This window comes from Pseudophryne corroboree, chromosome 5 (genome assembly GCF_028390025.1).
Source record: "Pseudophryne corroboree isolate aPseCor3 chromosome 5, aPseCor3.hap2, whole genome shotgun sequence".
Lineage (NCBI taxonomy): Eukaryota > Metazoa > Chordata > Amphibia > Anura > Myobatrachidae > Pseudophryne > Pseudophryne corroboree.
Window position 1 is genome coordinate 409405187 of NC_086448.1, and position 25736 is coordinate 409430922.

The following is a 25736-nucleotide window of genomic DNA, read 5'->3' on the forward strand; positions in this document are numbered from 1 at the left end:
TGTAGCAAGTTCAAAGGGTTGCAGAACCTTGCACAACGTTGAAATCATTCCCCACTGCGCTTGAGTCAGGTGCATTCCCCCTCCTTTGCCTATATCATAGGCAGATGTATAGGCTTGAATGGCCTTTTGCTGCTCCTCCATCCTCTGAAGCATATAGTGGGTTGAATTCCACCTCGTTACCACCTCTTGCTTCAGATGATGGCGGGGCAGGTTCAGGAGTGTTTGCTGGTGCTCCAGTCTTCGGCACGCGGTGGCTGAATGCCGAAAGTGGCCTGCAATTCTTCGGGCCACCGACAGCATCTCTTGCATGCCCCTGTCGTTTTAAAAAAAATTCTGAACCACCAAATTCAAGGTATGTGCAAAACATGGGACGTGATGGAATTTGCCCAGATGTAATGCATGCACAATATTGGTGGCATTTTCCGATGTCACAAATCTCCAGTAGAGTCCAATTGGGGTAAGCCATTTTGCGATGATGTTTCTCAGTTTCCGTAAGAGGTTGTCAGCTGTGTGCCTCTCATGGAAAGCGGTGATACAAAGCGTAGCCTGCCTAGGAACGAGTTGGCGTTTGCGAGATGCTGCTACTGGTGCCGCCGCTGCTGTTCTTGCTGCGGGAGGCAATACATCTACCCAGTGGGATGTCACAGTCATATAGTCCTGAGTCTGCCCTGCTCCACTTGTCCACATGTCCGTTGTTAAGTGGACATTGGGTACAACTGCATTTTTTAGGACACTGGTGACTCTTTTTCTGACGTCTGTGTACATTCTCGGTATCGCCTGCCTAGAGAAGTGGAACCTAGATGGTATTTGGTACCGGGGACACAGTACCTCAAGCAATTCTCTAATTCCCTGTGAATTAACGGTGGATACCGGACACACGTTTAACACCAACACAGCTGCCAAGACCTGAGTTATCCGCTTTGCAGCAGAATGACTGCTGTGATATTTCATCTTCCTCGCAAAGGACTGTTGGACAGTCAATTACTTACTGGAAGTAGTACAAGTGGTCTTCCGACTTCCCCTCTGGGATGACAATCGACTTCCAGCAGCAACAACAGCAGCGCCAGCAGCAGTAGGCGTTACACTCAAGGATCCATTGAAGGAATCCCAGTTAGGAGAGGACTCGTCAGACTTGCCAGTGACATGGCCTGCAGGACTATTGGTGTTCCTGTCTAAGGAGGAAATTGACACTGAGAGAGTTGGTGGTGTGGTTTGCAGGAGCTTGGGTACAAGATGAAGGGATTTAGTTGTCAGTGGACTGCTTCCGCTGTCATCCAAAGTTTTTGAACTTGTCAATGACTTCTGATGAATGCGCTCCAGGTGACGTATAAGGGAGGATGTTCCTAGGTGGTTAACGTCCTTACCCCTACTTATTACAGCTTGACAAAGGCAACACATGGCTTGACACATGTTGTCTGCATTTCGGTTAAAATAATTCCACACCAAAGATGTGATTTTTTTTGTAATTTGACCAGGCATGTCAATGGCCATATTCATCCCATGGACAACAGGTGTCTCCCCGGGTGCCTGACTTAAACAAACCACCTCACCATCAGAATCCTCCTTGTCAATTTCCTCCTCAGTGCCAGCAACACCCATATCCTCATCCTGGTGTACTTAAACAGTGACATCTTCAATTTGACTATCAGGAACTGGACTGTGGGTGCTCCTTCCAGCACTTGCAGGGGGCGTGCAAATGCTGGAAGGCGCCACCTCTTCCTGTCCAGTGTTGGGAAGGTCAGGCATCGCAACCGACACAATTGGACTCTCCTTGGGGATTTGTGATTTAGAAGAATGCACAGTTCTTTGCTGTGCTTTTGCCATCTTAACTCTTTTCAGTTTTCTAGCGGGAGAATGAGTGCTTCCATCCTCATGTGAAGCTGAACCACTAGCCATGAACATAGGCCAGGGCCTCAGCCGTTCCTTGCCACTCCGTGTCGTAAATGGCACATTGGCAAGTTTACGCTTCTCCTCAGATGCTTTTAATTTAGATTTTTGGGTCATTTTACTGAACGTTAGCTTTTTGGATTTTACATACTCTCTACTATGACATTGGGCATCGGCCTTGGCAGACGACGTTGATGGCATTTCATCGTCTCAGCCATGAATAGTGGCAGCAGCTTCAGCACGAGGTGGAAGTGGATCTTGATCTTTCCCTATTTTACCCTCCACATTTTTGTTCTACAGTTTTTAATGTGTGGAATTATATGCCAGTAATATATCAATAGCAGTGGCCTACTGTACTGTACTATATATGTGTACTGCTGGTCACCAAAATGCTGCACTGTCCTACTATATACTGCTCACAATAATGCAGCACAGAGATAGTATACTTGACACAGAGCTGCAAGATACAGCAATGGCCTACTGTACTGTACTATATATGTGTACTGTTGGTCACCAAAATGCTGCACTGTCCTACTATATACTGCTCACAATAATGCAGCACAGAGATAGTATACTTGACACAGAGCTGCAAGATACAGCAATGGCCTACTGTACTGTAATATATGGGTGGTCTTCAGTATGCCGGCTGTCGGGATCCCGGCGCACATTATACCGGTGCCAGGATCCCGACACCCGGCATACCGACATCTATTCTCTCTCATTGGGGTCCACGACCCCCCTGGAGGGAGAATAAAATAGCGTGGCGCGCTACCGTGCCCGCAGTGTGGCGAACGCAGCAAGCCCGCAAGGGGCTCATTTGCGCTCGCCACACTGTCGGTATGCCATCGGTCGGGCTCCCAGCACCGGTATGCTGGTCGCCAGGAGCCCGACCGCCAGCATACCATACTACACCCGTAATATATATGTGTACTGCTGGTCACCAAAATGCTGCATTGTCCTACTATATACTGCTCACAATAATGCAGCACAGAGATAGTATACTTGACACAGAGCTGCAAGATACAGCAATGACCTACTGTACTGTACTATATATGTATACTGCTGGTCACCAAAATGCTGCACTGTCCTACTATATACTGCTCACAATAATGCAGCACAGAGATAGTATACTTGACACAGAGCTGCAAGATACAGCAATGGCATACTGTACTGTACTATATATGTATACTGCTGGTCACAATGTACACAATTTTGGAAGCAGGAGAATAAAATGAAAATACTTAACACTTCCATTTTACGGTAAGCAAGGGGTCAGCTGATCTAGCAGTCGAAAGGGTCCACTTCGGTAAAGTAGGCCTAGAAGGTTCAAAGCATGCCACAGAAGAGGCTTTCTTAGGGAGTTGTGAAGACAGGGAATCCAGTAGGAGAAGAAAAGTGTTGGAAACTTCCATTATTTGTTAAAATGCAAGTTTCAAGCTCAGCTAATACATGGCATACTCACCTATGCCATTCCAACTATGTCACATAAGCCTCACCAGATTACAGAGGTCACTTCCATTTTCCAGTAACAGGGAGTCAGCAAGACTAACAGTACAAAGGGTCCATTCCAGTAAAGTAGGCCTAAAAGGTTCACAGCATATCACAGAACAGACTTTCTTAAGGAGTTGTGAAGACAGGGAATCCTGTAGGTAAAGAAAAGTGTTGGAAACTTTTATTATTAGTTAAAAGTGCAAGTTTCAAGCTCAGCTAATAGATAGCATACTCGCCTATGCCATTCCAATTGATGTCAGATAAGCCTCACCAGATTGCAGAGGTCACTTCTATTTTCCAGTAAGCAAGAAGTCAGCAGGACTAACAGTCCAAAGGGTCCACTCCAGTAAAGTAGGTCTAGAAGGTTCACAGCATACCACAGAAGAGGCTTTCTTATGGAGTTGTGAAGATGAGGAATCCTGTAGGAAAATGTGTTGAAACTTTAATTATTTGTTAAATGTGCAAGTTTCAGGCCAACCTATTAGATGGCATACTCACCTGTACCATTCCAACTGATGTCAGACAAGCTTCGCCAGAGTACAGGGGTCACTTCCATTTTCTGTTAAGCAAAGAGTCAGTAGAACTAGCAGTCCAAAGGGTCCACTCCAGTAAAGTAGGTCTAGGAGGTTCATAGCATTCCACAGAAGAGGCCTTCTTAGGGAGGTGTGAAGACAAGGAATCCTGTAGTAAAACAAACATGTTGGAAACTTTAATTATTTGTTAGAAGTACAAGTGTCAAGCCGGCTTAATAGATCGCATACTCACCTCTGCCATTCCAACTGGTGTGAGATCTTGGGTAAAAATGTTGATCATGAGTAAAAATGAAGGCTTCATAGTTAAAATAAAAAAATAAAAAAAAATTACTGTGGGTCAGAAACCTCCCCAAAAATAAAGTAAAAGGTATGCTGATAAAAAATAATGCTTGGTGAGGGCTAACAGGGTTTGGCGCCGCTCAGGACTGTAGTTTAAGAGGTTACACTTTTAGGTATCTATGAAAGGACCAACAATGGAGGTCATTCCGAGTTGTTTGCTCTGTAAAATTCTTCGCATCGCAGCGATTTTCCGCTTAATGCGCATGCGCAATGTCCGCACTGCGACTGCGCCAAGTAAATTTGCTATGCACTTAGGAATTTTACTCACGGCTTTTTCATCGTTCTGGCGATCGTAATGTGATTGACAGGAAATGGGTGTTACTGGGCGGAAACAGGCCGTTTTATGCGCGTGTGGGAAAAAACGCTACCGTTTCCGGAAAAAACGCAGGAGTGGCCGGAGAAACGGAGGAGTGTCTGGGCGAACGCTGGGTGTGTTTGTGACGTCAAACCAGGAACGACAAGCACTGAAATGATCGCAGATGCCGAGTAAGGTTGAAGTTACTCAGAAACTGCTACGAGGTGTGTAATCGCAATATTGCGATTACTTCGTTCGCAATTTTATGATGCTAAGATTCACTCCCAGTAGGCGGCGGCTTAGCATGAGCAAATCTGCTAAAATCCGCTTGCGAGCGAACAACTCGGAATGACCTCCCATGTGTAGAATCATGAGTGATCTCCAATATTATTAGTTGGTGGTGCTCCCAGAGTCAGTGAGATTTGTAGAAATAGAAAAAGGGAGGAGAAAGACTCTGTGTTGGGGCACAGTTTGTACAACCACTTTACTGATGATTTTTCCCTTCAAAACTGTTAATAACATTGTTTTTTTAAATTTATTTTATTTAATAAAGTTTAAAAAGTATTTTTTTTAAATATTTAAACATTATATTATGCACATCTGCAGAATGGCTCTCCTCATCAAAAATGGGGGGAAAGGGTGGGATGGCGCAGTCGCATGAGATCTGACCATGCCAGTTAAGTGGGTATATTAACACTTAACTTTATTGACAGTTATACATAAGATACATTTTTACACAAACTATTGTAACATTGAGATTCACCTAGGGAAATGTAAGGTTTACTAGTGTCCATATCTGGGCTTCAATACTCTGTTAATTGGCACCAAACTTTTCCTCTATTGTGTCACATAAATTAAACCACACTCTCTCATTTGTTTAATTTGATCTATACTGCCACACTTCACTAGCCACGCCCAATCTTGTCCGATCTTGGAAGCAAAGCACTGAAAGGCCTGGTACGTACTTGGTTGGGGGACCACCTTGGAAGATAAGGTGCAGTAAATATATCCTGATTTATAACAAAAAGCAGAAGAGGAGAAACATGACTTATACCACTATCTTACAAACCTCACAAACTCAACACAGAGGGTAACAGCCATATAAGTGCCAAACTCTCAATCTAGATGGCTTTACTCTCCAACAAAATCCAGCCAAATATTTAAATTTCTCTGTACATGGGGAGAATGCCAAGTCTTATTTACATTTAAGTACAAGTAGTATCAGAAAAAATATACAAGCAGGGTACTTAACACTACCAAGCGAGCCACTACCAAAGTGCACATTTTCATTGACAATTTTTTGTCTTTATTCCCTATAAACTGTGCTCTTCAATAATAGACATCACAATTGTCTTTGTTTTTAATATTTTCATCTGAGGTGCAAATCAATTTATGAGAATCAATAGAGGAAAACGTTTGGTGCCAATTAACAGGGTATTGAAACCCAGATATGGACATTAGTAAACCTTACTTTCCCTAGGTAAAACTCAATGTTATAATAGTTTGTGTAAAATGTATCTTATGTATAGCTATCAATAAAAGTTAAGTGTTAATATATTTCATTGTACAAAGTGTGCCCCAACACAGAGTCTTTCTCCTCCCTTTTTCTAAAACAATAATGTTTGTACAAACCAAAAAGTTAATGATAATACACATTTTCAAAGTTGGTTTTTACTTTTCACTACCTCAAAGTAGGTGAAATGAAATGTCCAAAAACAGCAGCCCAAACCACAAAAAAACTTTTAGCAGTTCTGCAATTAAGTAGGTTTGTTGTGAAAAGACCGTTTTTGCCTATTGAGAAAATTTCGACTCGTGAAAAGTAGACCACCGAAAACTTTAAGAGGTTTTTTTTTTTGCAAAAGGCGGACATTTGATAAGTTGAAAAGATTTTACTACATAATTGATGCCCGAAAAGTAATCATTTCGGGGTAAAAATACATATTTGAGGCTAATTGAATTCGACCCAATGCAGGAATCATAAATTTCAACCTTTAGTATTGTCCATATTTCATATATAGGTGTAAGTTCAGGTGACCTTTCTCATAATACAGAATAGTGACAATTTTACATGTTAATCTGTGTTTCTTAACTAAATAAATTGTTTAGTATTAGATTCTGGATGAAATCAAACTTGGTATGCTTTGTGTAACTTTCCTCTAGAGGATTTCCTGTATGGGGACTAAAAGTAGATATAATTACATTAACAGTACATGCCCCTCACCTGTGCAGACAAAGGCAATGGATAATAGAAGAGTATTCTGAAATAATAATAATAATAATAATAATAATAATAATAATAATAGTAATTATTATTATTATTATTATTAGTAGTAGTAGTAGTAGTAGTAGTATTACTACAACAACAACAACAACAACAACAACAACAACAACAACAACAACAAAACTCCCAGAATATCATCTTATGTATTCAACAAGTATTTATGTTTTGGTTTTTTTCCTTATGTTCTCCCATGTCCTTTTTTTGCTGGCAAAAGGGAAAAACCAATGTGCTCCTAATTTTGCACATCTTTTCTCAGTAGAGATGAGTGGGTCAATGGTATATCTTGAAGATTTCGGTTCAAGAGAGGCTACTTTTAGGCCCACATGCAAAAAGGAAAATGTCAGTACCAGAGTACCCACACACTCTAATGGAGGAAATAGTCATAAAGTAGAGGTTGGTTGGTTTTATTTTATTGTTTACACCATGCACATTTTAGAAATATCAACAGACCCACATGACTAGGCACAAAGTTATATACTGTAATCTGTTGCCAGGTCTGTGAGGAGGGCAGCTTGAGAAGTACCGGGTGGCCAATTAGGGGCGTATAATACATATGGTGGGTCTGCATCTTTTGTGACTATAAGCAACCAACACAAGTCACCTAATACATACCCACTCGAAGCATAAAGTCATTGAATGAGTGCTTGCTTATGACATCCAGTTTTGCCACAAGTGCGAATGCAAACTCTACCATTGTTCCTATGTGCATATACTGTCTGTCTGTTTCCTGTAGTATAAAGAGAAAGATATTGACAAAAAAAATATTTAGATTTAAATCTGTTTTAGTAAAAATTCACAAAGTGGTTGCCATTATTCAAATTTAACAGGACATTTATATAATCCTTGAATTTTATTGTTACCTTCAAGATTAAATGCTTCAATGAAAACTATCACTTAGAATCCTATGCAAAGGGCAGCTTGACTACACAATTCACAAAAATTGGTTTCTACAAAAGGAGGGGAAGGGGGGGCATTACAAGTGATAATTAGTCATTCTTGAATGTTGGCAGTTTTATTAGCTTTCATTACCAGAAAAAGTGTTTCACAAAACATTGCATTTGTTGTTACAGGGACCTGGTACATTTGGGAATATATACATAGAGTTTCTTTCAGTAATTGTATCACATTGCATTTCCACAAGTTTCATTTGGATGTGACTAGGAAAATGCAGCAATGAATTAGGAGAAATTAGTATTTAATCCCAATAATGTTATGCTTCTGGTAAACAGATTAACTGACACTTTGACAAAGAGTGGCATTTTACTTTAGGTGTTTGTTGTTTTCCTGAAAACACTTAATATTTACTTATGTTGGTGAAGCTGATTACATTTGATTTCTGATTAAAAGTGTGAGTTTACTACATGGAAACCCATTTTTTTATTTTTATATAAACACTCATATTTAGTTGGGTGTAGTCCAGTCTGTTCAGCGTTAAATATGCCTGTCTATGGAAAGTGAGCTTGTTGTTGGGTGTGCTAAATGTACTCCCTTTTATTAATTGTAGTTGGAAAGAAAGACATTATGCATGACTTAAACCTAGGTATTAGAGGGTATGCTTTTATTATTTAGCATTGTAAAGTATTGTTTTGATTTCAGGTGCCTTTCTTAAGCCATTTATGTCCTTGAGCACTAGCTTTAGTAGAAGTACTAATATCATGATCATTATGACTATCAGCAGTAACAGCACTAGTACTTGGTTGTTGCTCCTGCTCTTCCATTGACTGATCATGATTCATATCGACTCAGTGCTTATATTTATGAATGCAGTGTGGCACTGCACTTATTGAGCTTTAGTGAATGCACAAGTTGTACAAAAAAATGCCCTTTTTTCACAAAAGACAACTCACAGTGTGGAGTCACAGTGTTTCCATTTATTGACGCAGTGCAGCATGGCACCTATTGCATTTTACCTAATGTACAAGTTGTACAAAAAAATAAATAACTTTTTTGTTATTTTTTTCACAAATAACTACTCACACTAAGAAGTCACAGTGCTTATATTTATGAATGCAGTGGAGTACGGTACCTACAGCACATGCAAGTTGTACCAAAAAACATTTTTTTGTATACAAAAAACTTTTGCGGGCATCAGCATGCACTTTGCACCAAAAAAAGGGTTAATGCTGCCCTGTATGGAGCTCTGGCTTGCAAAATACACCAGTCTGCACTTTGCACTAAGTGTTAATACTGTCCTGTATTAGGAATATCTGGCAGTGACAAAAAATACACCAACAGTGTCTGTGCACCAATAAAGGGTTATTTATGGTTACCACTGCTCTTAGGAGCTCTGGGCGGTGCACCAGTACAATACAGGACTGATATATTATTAATTTCTGCCCTGGCAGTCTAGTATGTGCTCTCAGTCAAGCATCCTGTGTGAAATAGTACTTGTGTTAGGGACTTATATCAAATCCAAAACCTGCGACAGCTAATGCCAGGAGCATGAAGTTTTGCCTCAATTTGGAATCTGAGCCTTGCAGGAAAACCAGAGCCAATGCTCAATCCCTTGGATCCCGGAAGCTCACATGGGCTTGGTTCTCTGATTACAGTATCTCTAGTTTTTATATGTTGTCCTAAGGTGTTTTTCAGACAAAAATTTCAAACTGTAATAATATAGAAAAAAGATTAAGAAAAGTTTACAGTATCTTAGTCTGGAGCATGCCCTGGTGATAGAAAAATCAATGATTTTTCCTCTGAACCCTTTTAGAGTGCATTTTTTATTTTATATTCTTATAACAGTCCTTCAGTCCAGCACACACAGCAAAATGATTGATACCCCTTTACACATGCTGACGGAAATTTGTTGGGTCTAGTAAGCCAGAAAATCCCAGGGTGTCAGCCCTGACCCTGGCAAAGAGCTCGGGGACCAGGGACTTCATCCTGGGTAGTTTATGTTCATACACAGCAAAATCCCAGATTGCTGTGTTCATGTGAATAACCAGGATTTTGCATGTACTGTGAAAGGGGTATAATATATATCCTGTATAAAGCCCCTACCAGACATGTGAACCAGGAATTTGCCAGTCTAGCCGCCGGCAAAAACCCGGGACTAAGTTGTGTCCTTTCACATATGCAGAAATCCCAGGCTTAGGTGCATTCACATGCAAAAACACGGGTTTTAGCATGCCTGAAATGAGTTTAAGGTGTTTCAAAATTTCAAATATTTTTATTTTCAACAACAATTGTATGAAAGAATAAAGCCACTGTATCTACTAGATCAGATATCCACATCCTGATTATTTCATGTAATATATTTACAGGTTAAAGTATAATTAAAGCAGAGAGAGACTTGTGGTTCCAGATTCATATAACCTGGATTTATGTCTTCCTGGATTTTGTGATTTTCATTCTCCTACTAAACAGGCTATACTGTCTATGGATTTGTATTGGCAATCCATACCTTCCAACTGTCCTGTTTCCAGTGGTACAGTCCCACTATTCGGACACTGTCCCACTGACCTACCAATTGCCGCTGAGAGGGAGGGCAGGTACTAATTAATCAGACCTATGTCGGCCTTCGTCCCCTGCCCCCCCTTACATGTCAGCAGCAACAGCACCTTAGTGTCTCAGCCACCACACGCTGCTAAGTGCTGGCTGGGCTGTGATGGTCCATAAAGGCTGCTGCTTAGCCATGCTGACCACAGTGCATCCCACAGCTGCTAGAGGGTGCATGGCGGAGGATCCAGAGAGTGAACACAACAATTGAGGTGGTCTTGCAGATGCTCAATAGGGTTCTGGTCCGGGGAATTAGGGGGACAGGAAAATACTTGAAAATCTTGGTCATGCTTGTCCAACCACTGTCGGACATTTCTAGCCATGTGACATGTCGCATTGTTTTGCTGGAAGATCTCATCCCGCCCCAGGGAAAACAATCAAAATATGTAGGTGTACGTTGTCACGATCCGGGTATCTGGACGCCATTTCTTACCCATCAGATGCCTCCTAAGGCTGGCTCAGCGCTCCAGGACCGGATCCCATCTGTTATCCTAATGTTCACATTCCTGCATCCTCTCCTGTCTCTCTGAGACGCTGTCACAGTAACGCCTTATTACATCTGGCATGGCGTCTCCCGCGGCCTCCGCCGCCGTCCCTGAGCTTCTGCATGCAGAGTGTCAGAGTGGCGATTACGTCAGCCGCGGCCTCCGCTGTGTCCGCGTGGTTGGATGTGCACTTGTCAGCCTGGCGTCTCCTGTCTCCAGTGGCCGGCGCCGCCATTACTGTTTTCATTACCACATGGATTACAAACCAAACTTCCCTCCAAGTGTCTGCATGGGCGCAGCCATCTTGGATTCTGTCAGCTGATCATTTCCTCCAATCTGTTGTCAGTATTGTTAATCTGCATAATTGCCTAGCCAATCCCTTCCTTGCTGCAGGTATAAATACACTGTGCCTGAGCAAGGAAGGCGTCAGTGCTTTGGTTGTCAAACCTAGTTCCTGTTTGTCTCTCTCCTGTGATTGTCTTCCAGGTTCCAGCTCCTGTCTCAAGACTTCCACCATAGAGACCCGCACCAGCATTCCACCTGCGGTGTAGCCTGACTCTCCAATCCATTGTGGATTCTTCTGTTTCCAGCTACAACATTACCTGCTTCCAGCTCAGCTTCCAGCAGAGTACAGCTTCCCTTAAAGGGCCGGTGTCCTTTCTACACTTTACCACTCTCCACCGGTATTATTATTTCTCCGCTCTCAAGTTCTACATTTCAGTTCATATTTCATCGCTCCCAAGTTCATTTATTATTTAACTGGTTCCAGCCAGTATCCACTCCGTGCTAACAACAGTCTGGTTCCAGCCAGTATCCACAGCAGCTGTTTTATCTTCAGCAACCCAGCTTTTCCTGGAACACCAGCTGGCACAATCCTGGGTTATCTCCATTGCTACAGTCGGGCCTGGTAAGGACTTTCCATCTAGAAGATCATAAGAACTATCTCACACTACCAGTGCCCTGTGGCTCCTGCCATCCTGTAGTACCCAGGAACTGTATTTATTCTTTGCTGACTTTTTACGTTTTCTTTTACTGCTGCTGTGTTGCGGAGTTGTCATAATAAACATCATTGACTTTTATCCAAGTTGTCGTGGTCACGCCTTCGGGCAGTTATTATTCATGTTACTTACATGTCCAGGGGTCTGATACAACCTCCCAGGTTCCGGTACATCTCAGCCCCTACAACTGAGGCTGCCTCCCGTCAGCTCAGGCCCTCAGTTGTGACAGTAAGCACTGACCAAATGAATCCAGCCGGAGACCAGGATCAAGCGGCCAGGCCGATGCAAGAACTGGCAGCCCGACTAGAACATCAGGAGGCTGCACAGGGCCACATCATCCGCTGTCACCAGGATCTCTCTACTCGGCTGGATGGGATTCAGACAACTCTCCGTGGATCAGGCGCGTCTGGTGCGTCAACCACAGTGACTCCAGCTATAACCCCACCCACCTTACCCATTTCTGCTCCACGTCTTCATCTTCCAACGCCAGCAAAATTTGACGGATCTCCAAGATTCTGCAGGGGATTTCTCAACCAGTGTGAGATTCAGTTTGAGCTACAACCTGGCAATTTTCCCAGTGACCGTACAAAAATTGCCTACATTATTTCTCTTCTCAGTGGCTCAGCCCTTGTTTGGGCATCACCGTTATGGGAGAGGTCCGACACCCTGCTATCTTCCTACACTGCCTTCGTGTCAACATTCAGGCGCATCTTCGACGAGCCAGGCCGGGTAACCTCAGCTTCATCCGAGATTCTCCGTTTACGCCAGGGGTCACGTACTGTAGGACAATATCTGATACAGTTCCAGATCCTGGCATCCGAACTGGCATGGAACGACGAGGCCCTGTATGCTGCATTCTGGCATGGCTTATCTGAGCGTATTAAAGATGAGTTAGCTACCAGAGACTTACCTTCTAAGTTAGATGAGCTAATCTCACTCTGCACGAAAGTTGATTTACGTTTCAGAGAGAGAGCAACTGAGCGTGGAAGATCATCTGCTTCAAAATCTTCTGCTCCTCCTCCTCGTCAACTGTCACCATCTAAAGATGAGCCCATGCAACTTGGCCGTTCCCGTTTAACTCCTGCTGAGCGCCGAAGACGTCTCTCCGAGTTTCTCTGTCTCTATTGTGCAGCTCCGTCTCACACCATTAATGCCTGTCCCAAACGTCCGGGAAACTCCAAATCCTAGCTCGCCAAGGAGAGGGCCGGCTAGGAGTAATGATCTCCTCTCCATCTCCTCAAGATTGTAATCTCCCAGTCTCGCTTCAAGTTGCTCAACGTTATCGGAACGTCATTGCCCTCCTTGATTCCGGAGCAGCTGGGAACTTTATTACCGAAGCCTATGTTAAACGGTGGTCCCTACCCACCGAGAGACTTCCTTCGTCCATTTCTTTAACTGCCGTGGATGGCAGCAAAATTTTTGATGCAGTCATTTCTTTAAGGACTCTACCAGTTCGTCTGAGAGTGGGAGTTCTTCATTCCGAACTTATTTCTTTTTTAGTGATTCCAAGAGCCACACATCCTGTGGTCCTGGGCCTTCCATGGCTCTGTCTTCACAATCCTACAATTGATTGGACGACTACGCAAATCCTGGCATGGGGTTGCTCCTGTGCTGAGACATGTTTGTTTAAAGTATTGCCTGTCTGTTCTTCCTCCCCCAGGTCGTCTGATGTTCCACCTCCTCCATATCAAGATTTCACGGATGTGTTCAGTAAAGCTTCTGCTGATATCCTTCCTCCTCATAGAGAATGGGACTGTCCGATTGATCTCGTTCCAGGGAAGGTTCCACCTCGAGGCCGAACTTATCCGTTGTCTCTGCCTGAGACGCATTCTATGGAGGAATATATTAAAGAGAACCTAGCAAAGGGGTTCATTCGACCTTCTTCTTCTCCAGCCGGCGCAGGCTTCTTTTTTGTAAAAAAGAAAGATGGTGGTCTGCGGCTGTGCATCGACTACAGAGGTTTGAACGACATTACCATCAAGAACCGTTATCCTTTACCCCTGATTACTGAGCTCTTTGACAGAGTTAGCGGAGCTACCATCTTTACAAAGCTGGACTTGCGAGGTGCATACAATCTCATCCGGATCCGTGAGGGTGACGAGTGGAAGACCGCCTTTAACACCCGTGACGGACATTATGAGTACCTCGTCATGCCCTTCGGATTGAGCAATGCTCCAGCTGTCTTCCAGCATTTTGTCAATGAGATCTTCAGAGACATTCTATACCGTCATGTCGTGGTCTATCTAGACGATATCCTCATTTTTGCCAACGATTTAGAGGAACATCGTTTTTGGGTTAAAGAGGTTCTGTCCCGTCTCCGTGTCAATCATCTCTATTGCAAATTAGAAAAATGCGTCTTTGAAGTCAAGTCCATTCCGTTTCTAGGGTACATTGTGTCCGGTTCCGGACTAGAGATGGATCCTGAGAAACTACAAGCAATCCAAAATTGACCGGTACCCTTAACCCTCAAAGGGGTCCAGAGGTTCTTAGGGTTCGCCAACTATTACCGAAAGTTTATACGAGACTTTTCCACCATTGTGGCGCCTATTACTGCTTTCACTAAGAAGGGTGCTAACCCGTCCAAGTGGTCTGAAGAAGCCATGCAAGCATTTCATCTTTTAAAACAAAGGTTCATCTCTGCGCCTGTTCTGAAACAGCCTGACATCGACTCTCCTTTCATCCTAGAGGTGGATGCCTCCTCCGTTGGAGTAGGAGCGGTGTTATCTCAGAGGGCTAAAGATGGCCATTTACACCCTTGCAGTTTCTTCTCCCGGAAGTTCTCCCCAGCTGAGCGCAACTATGCCATTGGCGACCAGGAGTTGCTAGCCATCAAGCTCGCTCTAGAAGAGTGGAGGTATCTGTTGGAGGGAGCTTCTCATTCAATCACCATACTTACAGACCACAAGAACCTTTTATACCTGAAGGGCGCACAATGTCTCAACCCTCGTCAGGCCAGATGGGCACTTTTCTTTTCCAGGTTCGACTTTAAACTCCAGTTCTGTCCGGGCTCTCAGAATCGCAAGGCCGATGCCCTTTCCCGCTCATGGGAGCAAGAAAATGAGTCAGAGTCTTCAGACAAGCATCCTATTATAAATCCGTTGGCATTCTCCACGGTAGGGATGGACTCTACGCCCCCATCAGGGAAAAGTTTTGTGAAGCCGATGCTAAGGAAGAAGCTCATGCATTGGGCCCATGCTTCCCGTTTTGCCGGACATACAGGTATCCAAAAAACCCTGGAGTTTATCTCTAGGTCCTATTGGTGGCCAACTCTGAAAAAGGACGTCTTGGAGTTTATTGCATCTTGCCCAAAGTGTGCCCAACATAAAGTATCCCGCCAGTCGCCTGCGGGGCAACTGGTTCCACTATCCGTTCCCCGTCGACCATGGACCCACTTGTCGATGGATTTCATTACAGACTTACCCATGTGCAACAAGTTCAATACCATCTGGGTGGTAGTTGACCGGTTCACCAAGATGGCACACTTCATTCCTCTCACCGGTCTTCCGTCAGCTTCCAAGTTGGCTCAAGTATTCATACAAGAGATCTTCCGACTCCACGGTCTTCCTGAAGAAATTATCTCAGATCGAGGAGTTCAATTCACAGCCAAATTCTGGCGAAGTTTATGTCAAGTCCTCCAAGTCAAGCTAAAGTTTTCCACGGCTTACCATCCTCAGACCAATGGTCAAACCGAGAGGGTGAATCAGGACTTGGAGGCCTTCCTCCGCATCTATGTGTCCTCCTCTCAAGATGACTGGGTTCAATTACTTCCCTGGGCCGAGTTCTGTCATAACAACCAGTATCATTCTTCATCTGCTTCAACACCATTCTTCACTAACTTTGGATTCCACCCTAAAGTTCCTGAGTTCCAACCGCTTCCAGCAACTTCTGTTCCCGCAGTGGATATCACCTTGCATCAGTTTGCCAATATCTGGAAGAGCGTACGATCAGCTCTGCTCAAGGCATCGTTCAGGTACAAGAAGTTTGCGGATAAGAAGCGTCGAGCAGTTCCTGCTCTCAAGGTGGGTGATCGGGTATGGTTATCCACGAAGAATTTGAGGTTAAGAGTTCCCAGTATGAAGTTTGCACCTCGCTATATCGGTCCTTTCAAGATTGAACAAGTCATCAATCCTGTTGCTTACAGACTCCAGTTGCCTCCCTTCTTAAAAATACCCAGGACATTCCATGTTTCCCTGTTGAAACCGCTGATCTTGAATCGGTTTCATTCCTCACTTCCTCCAACTCCGAAAGTCCAAACTCAACGAGGCGTTGAGTATGAAGTTGCCAAGATCCTGGACTCACGTCACCGTTACGGTCAACTACAGTATCTTATTGACTGGAAGGGTTACGGCCCTGAGGAACGTTCATGGACCAATGCTTCTGATGTCCATGCTCCTGCCTTGGTCCGGAGATTCCATTCCAAGTTTCCTCAAAAGCCAAAGAAGTGTCCTGGGGCCACTCCTAAAGGGGGGGGTGCTGTCACGATCCGGGTATTTGGACGCCATTTCTTACCCATCAGATGCCTCCTAAGGCTGGCTCAGCGCTCCAGGACCGGATCCCATCTGTTATCCTAATGTTCACATTCCTGCATCCTCTCCTGTCTCTCTGAGACGCTGTCACAGTAACGCCTTATTACATCTGGCATGGCGTCTCCCGCGGCCTCCGCCGCCGTCCCTGAGCTTCTGCATGCAGAGTGTCAGAGTGGCGATTACGTCAGCCGCGGCCTCCGCTGTGTCCGCGTGGTTGGATGTGCACTTGTCAGCCTGGCGTCTCCTGTCTCCAGTGGCCGGCGCCGCCATTACTGTTTTCATTACCACATGGATTACAAACCAAACTTCCCTCCAAGTGTCTGCATGGGCGCAGCCATCTTGGATTCTGTCAGCTGATCATTTCCTCCAATCTGTTGTCAGTATTGTTAATCTGCATAATTGCCTAGCCAATCCCTTCCTTGCTGCAGGTATAAATACACTGTGCCTGAGCAAGGAAGGCGTCAGTGCTTTGGTTGTCAAACCTAGTTCCTGTTTGTCTCTCTCCTGTGATTGTCTTCCAGGTTCCAGCTCCTGTCTCAAGACTTCCACCATAGAGACCCGCACCAGCATTCCACCTGCGGTGTAGCCTGACTCTCCAATCCATTGTGGATTCTTCTGTTTCCAGCTACAACATTACCTGCTTCCAGCTCAGCTTCCAGCAGAGTACAGCTTCCCTTAAAGGGCCGGTGTCCTTTCTACACTTTACCACTCTCCACCGGTATTATTATTTCTCCGCTCTCAAGTTCTACATTTCAGTTCATATTTCATCGCTCCCAAGTTCATTTATTATTTAACTGGTTCCAGCCAGTATCCACTCCGTGCTAACAACAGTCTGGTTCCAGCCAGTATCCACAGCAGCTGTTTTATCTTCAGCAACCCAGCTTTTCCTGGAACACCAGCTGGCACAATCCTGGGTTATCTCCATTGCTACAGTCGGGCCTGGTAAGGACTTTCCATCTAGAAGATCATAAGAACTATCTCACACTACCAGTGCCCTGTGGCTCCTGCCATCCTGTAGTACCCAGGAACTGTATTTATTCTTTGCTGACTTTTTACGTTTTCTTTTACTGCTGCTGTGTTGCGGAGTTGTCATAATAAACATCATTGACTTTTATCCAAGTTGTCGTGGTAACGCCTTCGGGCAGTTATTATTCATGTTACTTACATGTCCAGGGGTCTGATACAACCTCCCAGGTTCCGGTACATCTCAGCCCCTACAACTGAGGCTGCCTCCCGTCAGCTCAGGCCCTCAGTTGTGACATACGTGATCCGTAAGGATGGATTCATAACCAAATTGGTAGAGAGTGCCTTAAACATGGATGAGTGGGCCCAGATAATGTCATGAAAACATTCCCCAGACCATAATGCTGCCTTCGCCAGCTTGTGTTCTTCCAGCAATGGTTGCAGGGTGCGTCTTCTTCAATGTTTCTCACCTGACACACCAATGTCCATCTGAAGCAGAAAATGTGAAACAGCAGAGGTACATTTCCAATACAGCCATGCAAATTGAAGCCTATTCCGCTTCTGCACTTTTGTTAGCATAGGGGCATCCATTTGCTTCAGAGCCCCATACGAAGCAGGGTTCACTGAACTGTCATTTTAGACACACGTCAGGTTCATTTTGATGGTGAGCTGCTCCCCTATAGCGTGTCGGTCGCCCATCATGCACCTTCATAGCCAATGTTCACCTCTCACATCAAGAGAGATACTGTATGCTCAAAGAACAGGAAGTACACCTCAGCAAAGCAATCAGTGAGTCATTGTTCCAGGCAGTGTGTAGTTGAGGGTGGTGAACGTACTGGCGTATTTATAGTGGGTGCAGTGTGTATGGTGCACACAGGCCCCTGAGTCCAGGGAGGCCCACACTGCACACACTTTTTTTTTAATACTTACTCCTCCGGAGTCCCATGCCGATGGCAGCCATGCCATTTTCTCTGGAGATCTGTGCATGTGTATTAGCCAGACGCTCTACAGCACTGCTCAGCTGCTGAAGCCCAGCTGAGAGGAAGGAGCCTGGACAGAGGAGGCTGCACACAGGCCTTAAACCGCCCCAGGGTGGAGGATTATACAAAGCTTGACACTGCCTAAAATCAGGCAGGCTCGGTGGCCCGATGCTCGCCACAGGTTCTATTCCCACTCAATGGGTGTCGTGGACACCCAGAAGTGGGAATAGTCCCTGTTAGTTGGCATGCTTACTATCGAGCATTTGATCGGGATCCCCGCGTCCGCATGGTGACCGCCGGGATCCTGAGCAGTGGTCACATGACCGCATCCCCTCCATTAACCAGGACTCTTCAGTTACAGCACGTTTTATTCACATGCTGCAAAGTATATTTTCCTGCATTAACACTGCATTTATATTTATCTATTCTGCAATATATATAACCTGGCAATTTATCTGTCTGCATATGTTCTGTATTGCATTGTATATTTTGCTTGCATTTTAAATTGTTTTACTTACCCAGCAATATAATATACTCTGCATTTTATTACAGCTTATTCTCATGGGAGCAGCTTTTCACTTTATTTACTTTTCAATCTATGTTCCCATGTCAGGAAACAGTGTCACCCAATGCTAAGAAACATAGTGGCTCCTCGCACTGATGTCATTAGGATTAGTGCCGGTGGGAGGAAGCAAAGCCTCTGGTCTCCGTTACAGGGGTGCACTACGGAATCCACTTGGGGATTTAAGGTATGTCAGTTCTTTGTGTCTGTTAACATACATGTTTTTGTGACAGCAGCCTGAGGACAGGGCCCTGCGCGGCCCAGAAACATTGCACACATGCTGTAAATAAACAGTGATTTTACCTGCAGTGCCAAGCGTGGACCGGCAATTATTTCTGGACCCAAGGAAATACTATTTTATATAGCTATGGCATGCAGTAAGTTGATTTAAAGTAAAGGAGTGACAGATTGTTTGAGATTTTTTTTTATATATATATATATATATATATATATATTTATATATACACACAAATATATTGTATGAAAAGACTTCCCATTACAGCCATAACTGTGTGGAGTTTGTATATTCTCCCTGTACTTACATGGGTTTCCTCCGGGTACTCCAGTTTATTCCCAAACTCCAAAAATATACTGGTCGGTTAAATGGCTCCAAACACAATTAAACATACCATGAATGTGGTAGGTAATATCGATTGTAAGATCCACTTTGCCAGGGACTAATGTGAATGGCCAAATATTCTCTGTAAAGCGCCGCAGAATATGTGTGCGCTATATAAATAACTGTTTATATATATATATATATACTGCTAAAAAAAATAAAGGGAACACTTAAACAACTCATCCTAGATCTGAATGAAATATTCTTATTGAATACTTTGTTCTTTACATAGTTGAATGTGCTGACAACAAAATCACACAAAAATTATATATGGAAATCAAATTTATTAACCCATGGACGTCTGGATTTGGAGTCACAACCACAACTAAAGTGGAAAAACACACTACAGGCTGATCCAACTTTGATGTAATGTCCTTAAAACAAGTCAAAATGAGGCTCAGTAGTGTGTGTGGCCTCCACGTGCCTGTATTACCTCCCTACAACGCCTGGGCATGCTCCTGATGAGGTGGCGGATGGTCTCCTGAGAGGATCTCCTCCCAGACCTGGACTAAAGCATCCGCCAACTCCTGGACAGTCTGTGGTGCAACATGGCGTTGGTGGATGGAGCGAGACATGATGTCCCAGATGTGCTCAACTGGATTCAGGTCTGGGGAACGGGCGGGCCAGTCCATAGCATCAATGCCTTCATCTTGCAGGAACTACTGACACACTCCAGCCACATGAGGTCTAGCATTGTCTTGCATTAGGAGGAACCCAGGGCCAACCGCACCAGCATATGGTCTCACAAGGGGTCTGAGGATCTCATCTCGGTACCTAATGGCAGTCAGGCTACCTCTGGCGAGCACATGGAGGGCTGTGCGGCCCCACAAATAAATGCCACCCCACACCATTACTGACCCACTGCCAAACCGGTCATGCTGGAGGATGTTGCAGGCAGCAGAACGTTCTCCTTGGCGTCTCCAGACTCTGTCACATCTGTCACATGTGCTCAGTGAGAACCTGCTTTCATCTGTGAAGAGCACAGGGCACCAGTGGCGAATTTGCCAACCTTGGTGTTCTCTGGCAAATGCCAAATGTCCTGCACGGTGTTGCGCTGTAAGCAAAACCCCCACCTATGGACGTCGGCCCTCATACTACCCTCATGGAGTCTGTTTCTGATCGTTTTAGTAGACACATGCACATCTGTGGCTTGCTGGAGGTCATTTTGCAATGCTCTGACTAGAGATGAGCGCCTGAAATTTTTCGGGTTTTGTGTTTTGGTTTTGGGTTCGGTTCCGCGGCCGTGTTTTGGGTTCGAACGCGTTTTGGCAAAACCTCACCGAATTATTTTTGTCGGATTCGGGTGTGTTTTGGATTCGGGTGTTTTTTTCCAAAAACACTAAAAAACAGCTTAAATCATAGAATTTGGGGGTCATTTTGATCCCAAAGTATTATTAACCTCAAAAACCATAATTTACACTCATTTTCAGTCTATTCTGAATACCTCACACCTCACAATATTATTTTTAGTCCTAAAATTTGCACCGAGGTCGCTGTGTGAGTAAGATAAGCGACCCTAGTGGCCGACACAAACACCGGGCCCATCTAGGAGTGGCACTGCAGTGTCACGCAGGATGTCCCTTCCAAAAAACCCTCCCCAAACAGCACATGACGCAAAGAAAAAAAGAGGCGCAATGAGGTAGCTGTGTGAGTAAGATTAGCGACCCTAGTGGCCGACACAAACACCGGGCCCATCTAGGAGTGGCACTGCAGTGTCACGCAGGATGTCCCTTCCAAAAAACCCTCCCCAAACAGCACATGACGCAAAGAAAAAAAGAGGCGCAATGAGGTAGCTGACTGTGTGAGTAAGATTAGCGACCCTAGTGGCCGACACAAACACCGGGTCCATCTAGGAGTGGCACTGCAGTGTCACGCAGGATGTCCCTTCCAAAAAACCCTCCCCAAACAGCACATGACGCAAAGAAAAAAAGAGGCGCAATGAGGTAGCTGACTGTGTGAGTAAGATTAGCGACCCTAGTGGCCGACACAAACACCGGGCCCATTTAGGAGTGTCACTGCAGTGTCACGCAGGATGTCCCTTCCAAAAAACCCTCCCCAATCAGCACATGATGCAAAGAAAAAGAAAAGAAAAAAGAGGTGCAAGATGGAATTATCCTTGGGCCCTCCCACCCACCCTTATGTTGTATAAACAAAACAGGACATGCACACTTTAACCAACCCATCATTTCAGTGACAGGGTCTGCCACACGACTGTGACTGATATGACGGGTTGGTTTGGACCCCCCCCAAAAAAGAAGCAATTAATCTCTCCTTGCACAAACTGGCTCTACAGAGGCAAGATGTCCACCTCATCTTCACCCTCCGATATATCACCGTGTACATCCCCCTCCTCACAGATTATCAATTCGTCCCCACTGGAATCCACCATCTCAGCTCCCTGTGTACTTTGTGGAGGCAATTGCTGCTGGTCAATGTCTCCGCGGAGGAATTGATTATAATTCATTTTAATGAACATCATCTTCTCCACATTTTCTGGATGTAACCTCGTACGCCGATTGCTGACAAGGTGAGCGGCGGCACTAAACACTCTTTCGGAGTACACACTTGTGGGAGGGCAACTTAGGTAGAATAAAGCCAGTTTGTGCAAGGGCCTCCAAATTGCCTCTTTTTCCTGCCAGTATAAGTACGGACTGTGTGACGTGCCTACTTGGATGCGGTCACTCATATAATCCTCCACCATTCTATCAATGTTGAGAGAATCATATGCAGTGACAGTAGACGACATGTCCGTAATCGTTGTCAGGTCCTTCAGTCTGGACCAGATGTCAGCATCAGCAGTCGCTCCAGACTGCCCTGCATCACCGCCAGCGGGTGGGCTCGGAATTCTGAGCCTTTTCCTCGCACCCCCAGTTGCGGGAGAATGTGAAGGAGGAGATGTTGACAGGTCGCGTTCCGCTTGACTTGACAATTTTGTCACCAGCAGGTCTTTCAACCCCAGCAGACCTGTGTCTGCCGGAAAGAGAGATCCAAGGTAGGCTTTAAATCTAGGATCGAGCACGGTGGCCAAAATGTAGTGCTCTGATTTCAACAGATTGACCACCCGTGAATCCTTGTTAAGCGAATTAAGGGCTGCATCCACAAGTCCCACATGCCCAGCGGAATCGCTCCCTTTTAGCTCCTTCTTCAATGCCTCCAGCTTCTTCTGCAAAAGCCTGATGAGGGGAATGACCTGACTCAGGCTGGCAGTGTCTGAACTGACTTCACGTGTGGCAAGTTCAAAGGGCATCAGAACCTTGCACAACGTTGAAATCATTCTCCACTGCACTTGAGACAGGTGCATTCCATCTCCTATATCGTGCTCAATTGTATAGGCTTGAATGGCCTTTTGCTGCTCCTCCAACCTCTGAAGCATATAGAGGGTTGAATTCCACCTCGTTACCACTTCTTGCTTCAGATGATGGCAGGGCAGGTTCAGTAGTTTTTGGTGGTGCTCCAGTCTTCTGTACGTGGTGCCTGTACGCCGAAAGTGTCCCGCAATTTTTCTGGCCACCGACAGCATCTCTTGCACGCCCCTGTCGTTTTTAAAAAAATTCTGCACCACCAAATTCAAGGTATGTGCAAAACATGGGACGTGCTGGAATTTGCCCATATTTAATGCACACACAATATTGCTGGCGTTGTCCGATGCCACAAATCCACAGGAGAGTCCAATTGGGGTAAGCCATTCCGCGATGATCTTCCTCAGTTGCCGTAAGAGGTTTTCAGCTGTGTGCGTATTCTGGAAAGCGGTGATACAAAGCGTAGCCTGCCTAGGAAAGAGTTGGCGTTTGCGAGATGCTGCTACTGGTGCCGCCGCTGCTGTTCTTGCGGCGGGAGTCCATACATCTACCCAGTGGGCTGTCACAGTCATATAGTCCTGACCCTGCCCTGCTCCACTTGTCCACATGTCCGTGGTTAAGTGGACATTGGGTACAACTGCATTTTTTAGGAGACTGGTGAGTCTTTTTCTGACGTCCGTGTACATTCTCGGTATCGCCTGCCTAGAGAAGTGGAACCTAGATGGTATTTGGTAACGGGGGCACACTGCCTCAATAAATTGTCTAGTTCCCTGTGAACTAACGGCGGATACCGGACGCACGTCTAACACCAACATAGTTGTCAAGGACTCAGTTATCCGCTTTGCAGTAGGATGACTGCTGTGATATTTCATCTTCCTCGCAAAGGACTGTTGAACAGTCAATTGCTTACTGGAAGTAGTACAAGTGGGCTTACGACTTCCCCTCTGGGATGACCATCGACTCCCAGCGGCAACAACAGCAGCGCCAGCAGCAGTAGGCGTTACACGCAAGGATGCATCGGAGGAATCCCAGGCAGGAGAGGATTCGTCAGACTTGCCAGTGACATGGCCTGCAGGACTATTGGCATTCCTGGGGAAGGAGGAAATTGACACTGAGGGAGTTGGTGGGGTGGTTTGCGTGAGCTTGGTTACAAGAGGAAGGGATTTACTGGTCAGTGGACTGCTTCCGCTGTCACCCAAAGTTTTTGAACTTGTCACTGACTTATTATGAATGCGCTGCAGGTGACGTATAAGGGAGGATGTTCCGAGGTGGTTAACGTCCTTACCCCTACTTATTACAGCTTGACAAAGGGAACACACGGCTTGACACCTGTTGTCCGCATTTCTGGTGAAATACCTCCACACCGAAGAGCTGATTTTTTTGGTATTTTCACCTGGCATGTCAACGGCCATATTCCTCCCACGGACAACAGGTGTCTCCCCGGGTGCCTGACTTAAACAAACCACCTCACCATCAGAATCCTCCTGGTCAATTTCCTCCCCAGCGCCAGCAACACCCATATCCTCCTCATCCTGGTGTACTTCAACACTGACATCTTCAATCTGACTATCAGGAACTGGACTGCGGGTGCTCCTTCCAGCACTTGCAGGGGGCGTGCAAATGGTGGAAGGCGCATGCTCTTCACGTCCAGTGTTGGGAAGGTCAGGCATCGCAACCGACACAATTGGACTCTCCTTGTGGATTTGGGATTTCAAAGAACGCACAGTTCTTTGCGGTGCTTTTGCCAGCTTGAGTCTTTTCAGTTTTCTAGCGAGAGGCTGAGTGCTTCCATCCTCATGTGAAGCTGAACCACTAGCCATGAACATAGGCCAGGGCCTCAGCCGTTCCTTGCCACTCCGTGTGGTAAATGGCATATTGGCAAGTTTACGCTTCTCCTCCGACAATTTTATTTTAGGTTTTGGAGTCCTTTTTTTACTGATATTTGGTGTTTTGGTTTTGACATGCTCTGTACTATGCCATTGGGCATCGGCCTTGGCAGACGACGTTGCTGGCATTTCATCGTCTCGGCCATGACTAGTGGCAGCAGCTTCAGCACGAGGTGGAAGTGGATCTTGATCTTTCCCTAATTTTGGAACCTCAACATTTTTGTTCTCCATATTTTAATAGGCACAACTAAAAGGCACCTCAGGTAAACAATGCAGATGGATGGATTGGATACTAGTATACAATTATGGACGGGCTGCCGAGTGCCGACACAGAGGTAGCCACAGCCGTGAACTACCGCACTGTACTGTGTCTGCTGCTAATATATAGACTGGTTGATAAAGAGATAGTATACTCGTAACTAGTATGTATGTATAAAGAAAGAAAAAAAAACCATGGTTAGGTCACTGGTATATACAATTATGGACGGGCTGCCGAGTGCCGACACAGAGGTAGCCACAGCCGTGAACTACCGCACTGTACTGTGTCTGCTGCTAATATATAGACTGGTTGATAAAGAGATAGTATACTCGTAACTAGTATGTATGTATAAAGAAAGAAAAAAAAACCACGGTTAGGTCACTGGTATATACAATTATGGACGGGCTGCCGAGTGCCGACACAGAGGTAGCCACAGCCGTGAACTACCGCACTGTACTGTGTCTGCTGCTAATATATAGACTGGTTGATAAAGAGATAGTATACTCGTAACTAGTATGTATGTATAAAGAAAGAAAAAAAAACCACGGTTAGGTCACTGGTATATACAATTATGGACGGGCTGCCGAGTGCCGACACAGAGGTAGCCACAGCCGTGAACTACCGCACTGTACTGTGTCTGCTGCTAATATATAGACTGGTTGATAAAGAGATAGTATACTCGTAACTAGTATGTATGTATAAAGAAAGAAAAAAAAAACCACGGTTAGGTCACTGGTATATACAATTATGGACGGGCTGCGGAGTGCCGACACAGAGGTAGCCACAGCCGTGAACTACCGCACTGTACTGTGTCTGCTGCTAATATATAGACTGGTTG

General features: G+C 45.1%; 1 protein-coding gene across 1 annotated transcript in view; it reads right to left on the minus strand.

Annotated features, from left to right (window-relative positions):
• ADCY2 (adenylate cyclase 2) overlaps window positions 1-25736 on the minus strand; it is a 1664414-nt gene that overhangs the window by 64272 nt on the left and 1574406 nt on the right. Inside the window, exon 23 of the mRNA XM_063922769.1 lies at window positions 7439-7553. Within this exon, the coding sequence (XP_063778839.1) occupies window positions 7439-7553 (115 nt within the window). The remainder of the gene's footprint in view (window positions 1-7438; window positions 7554-25736) is intronic.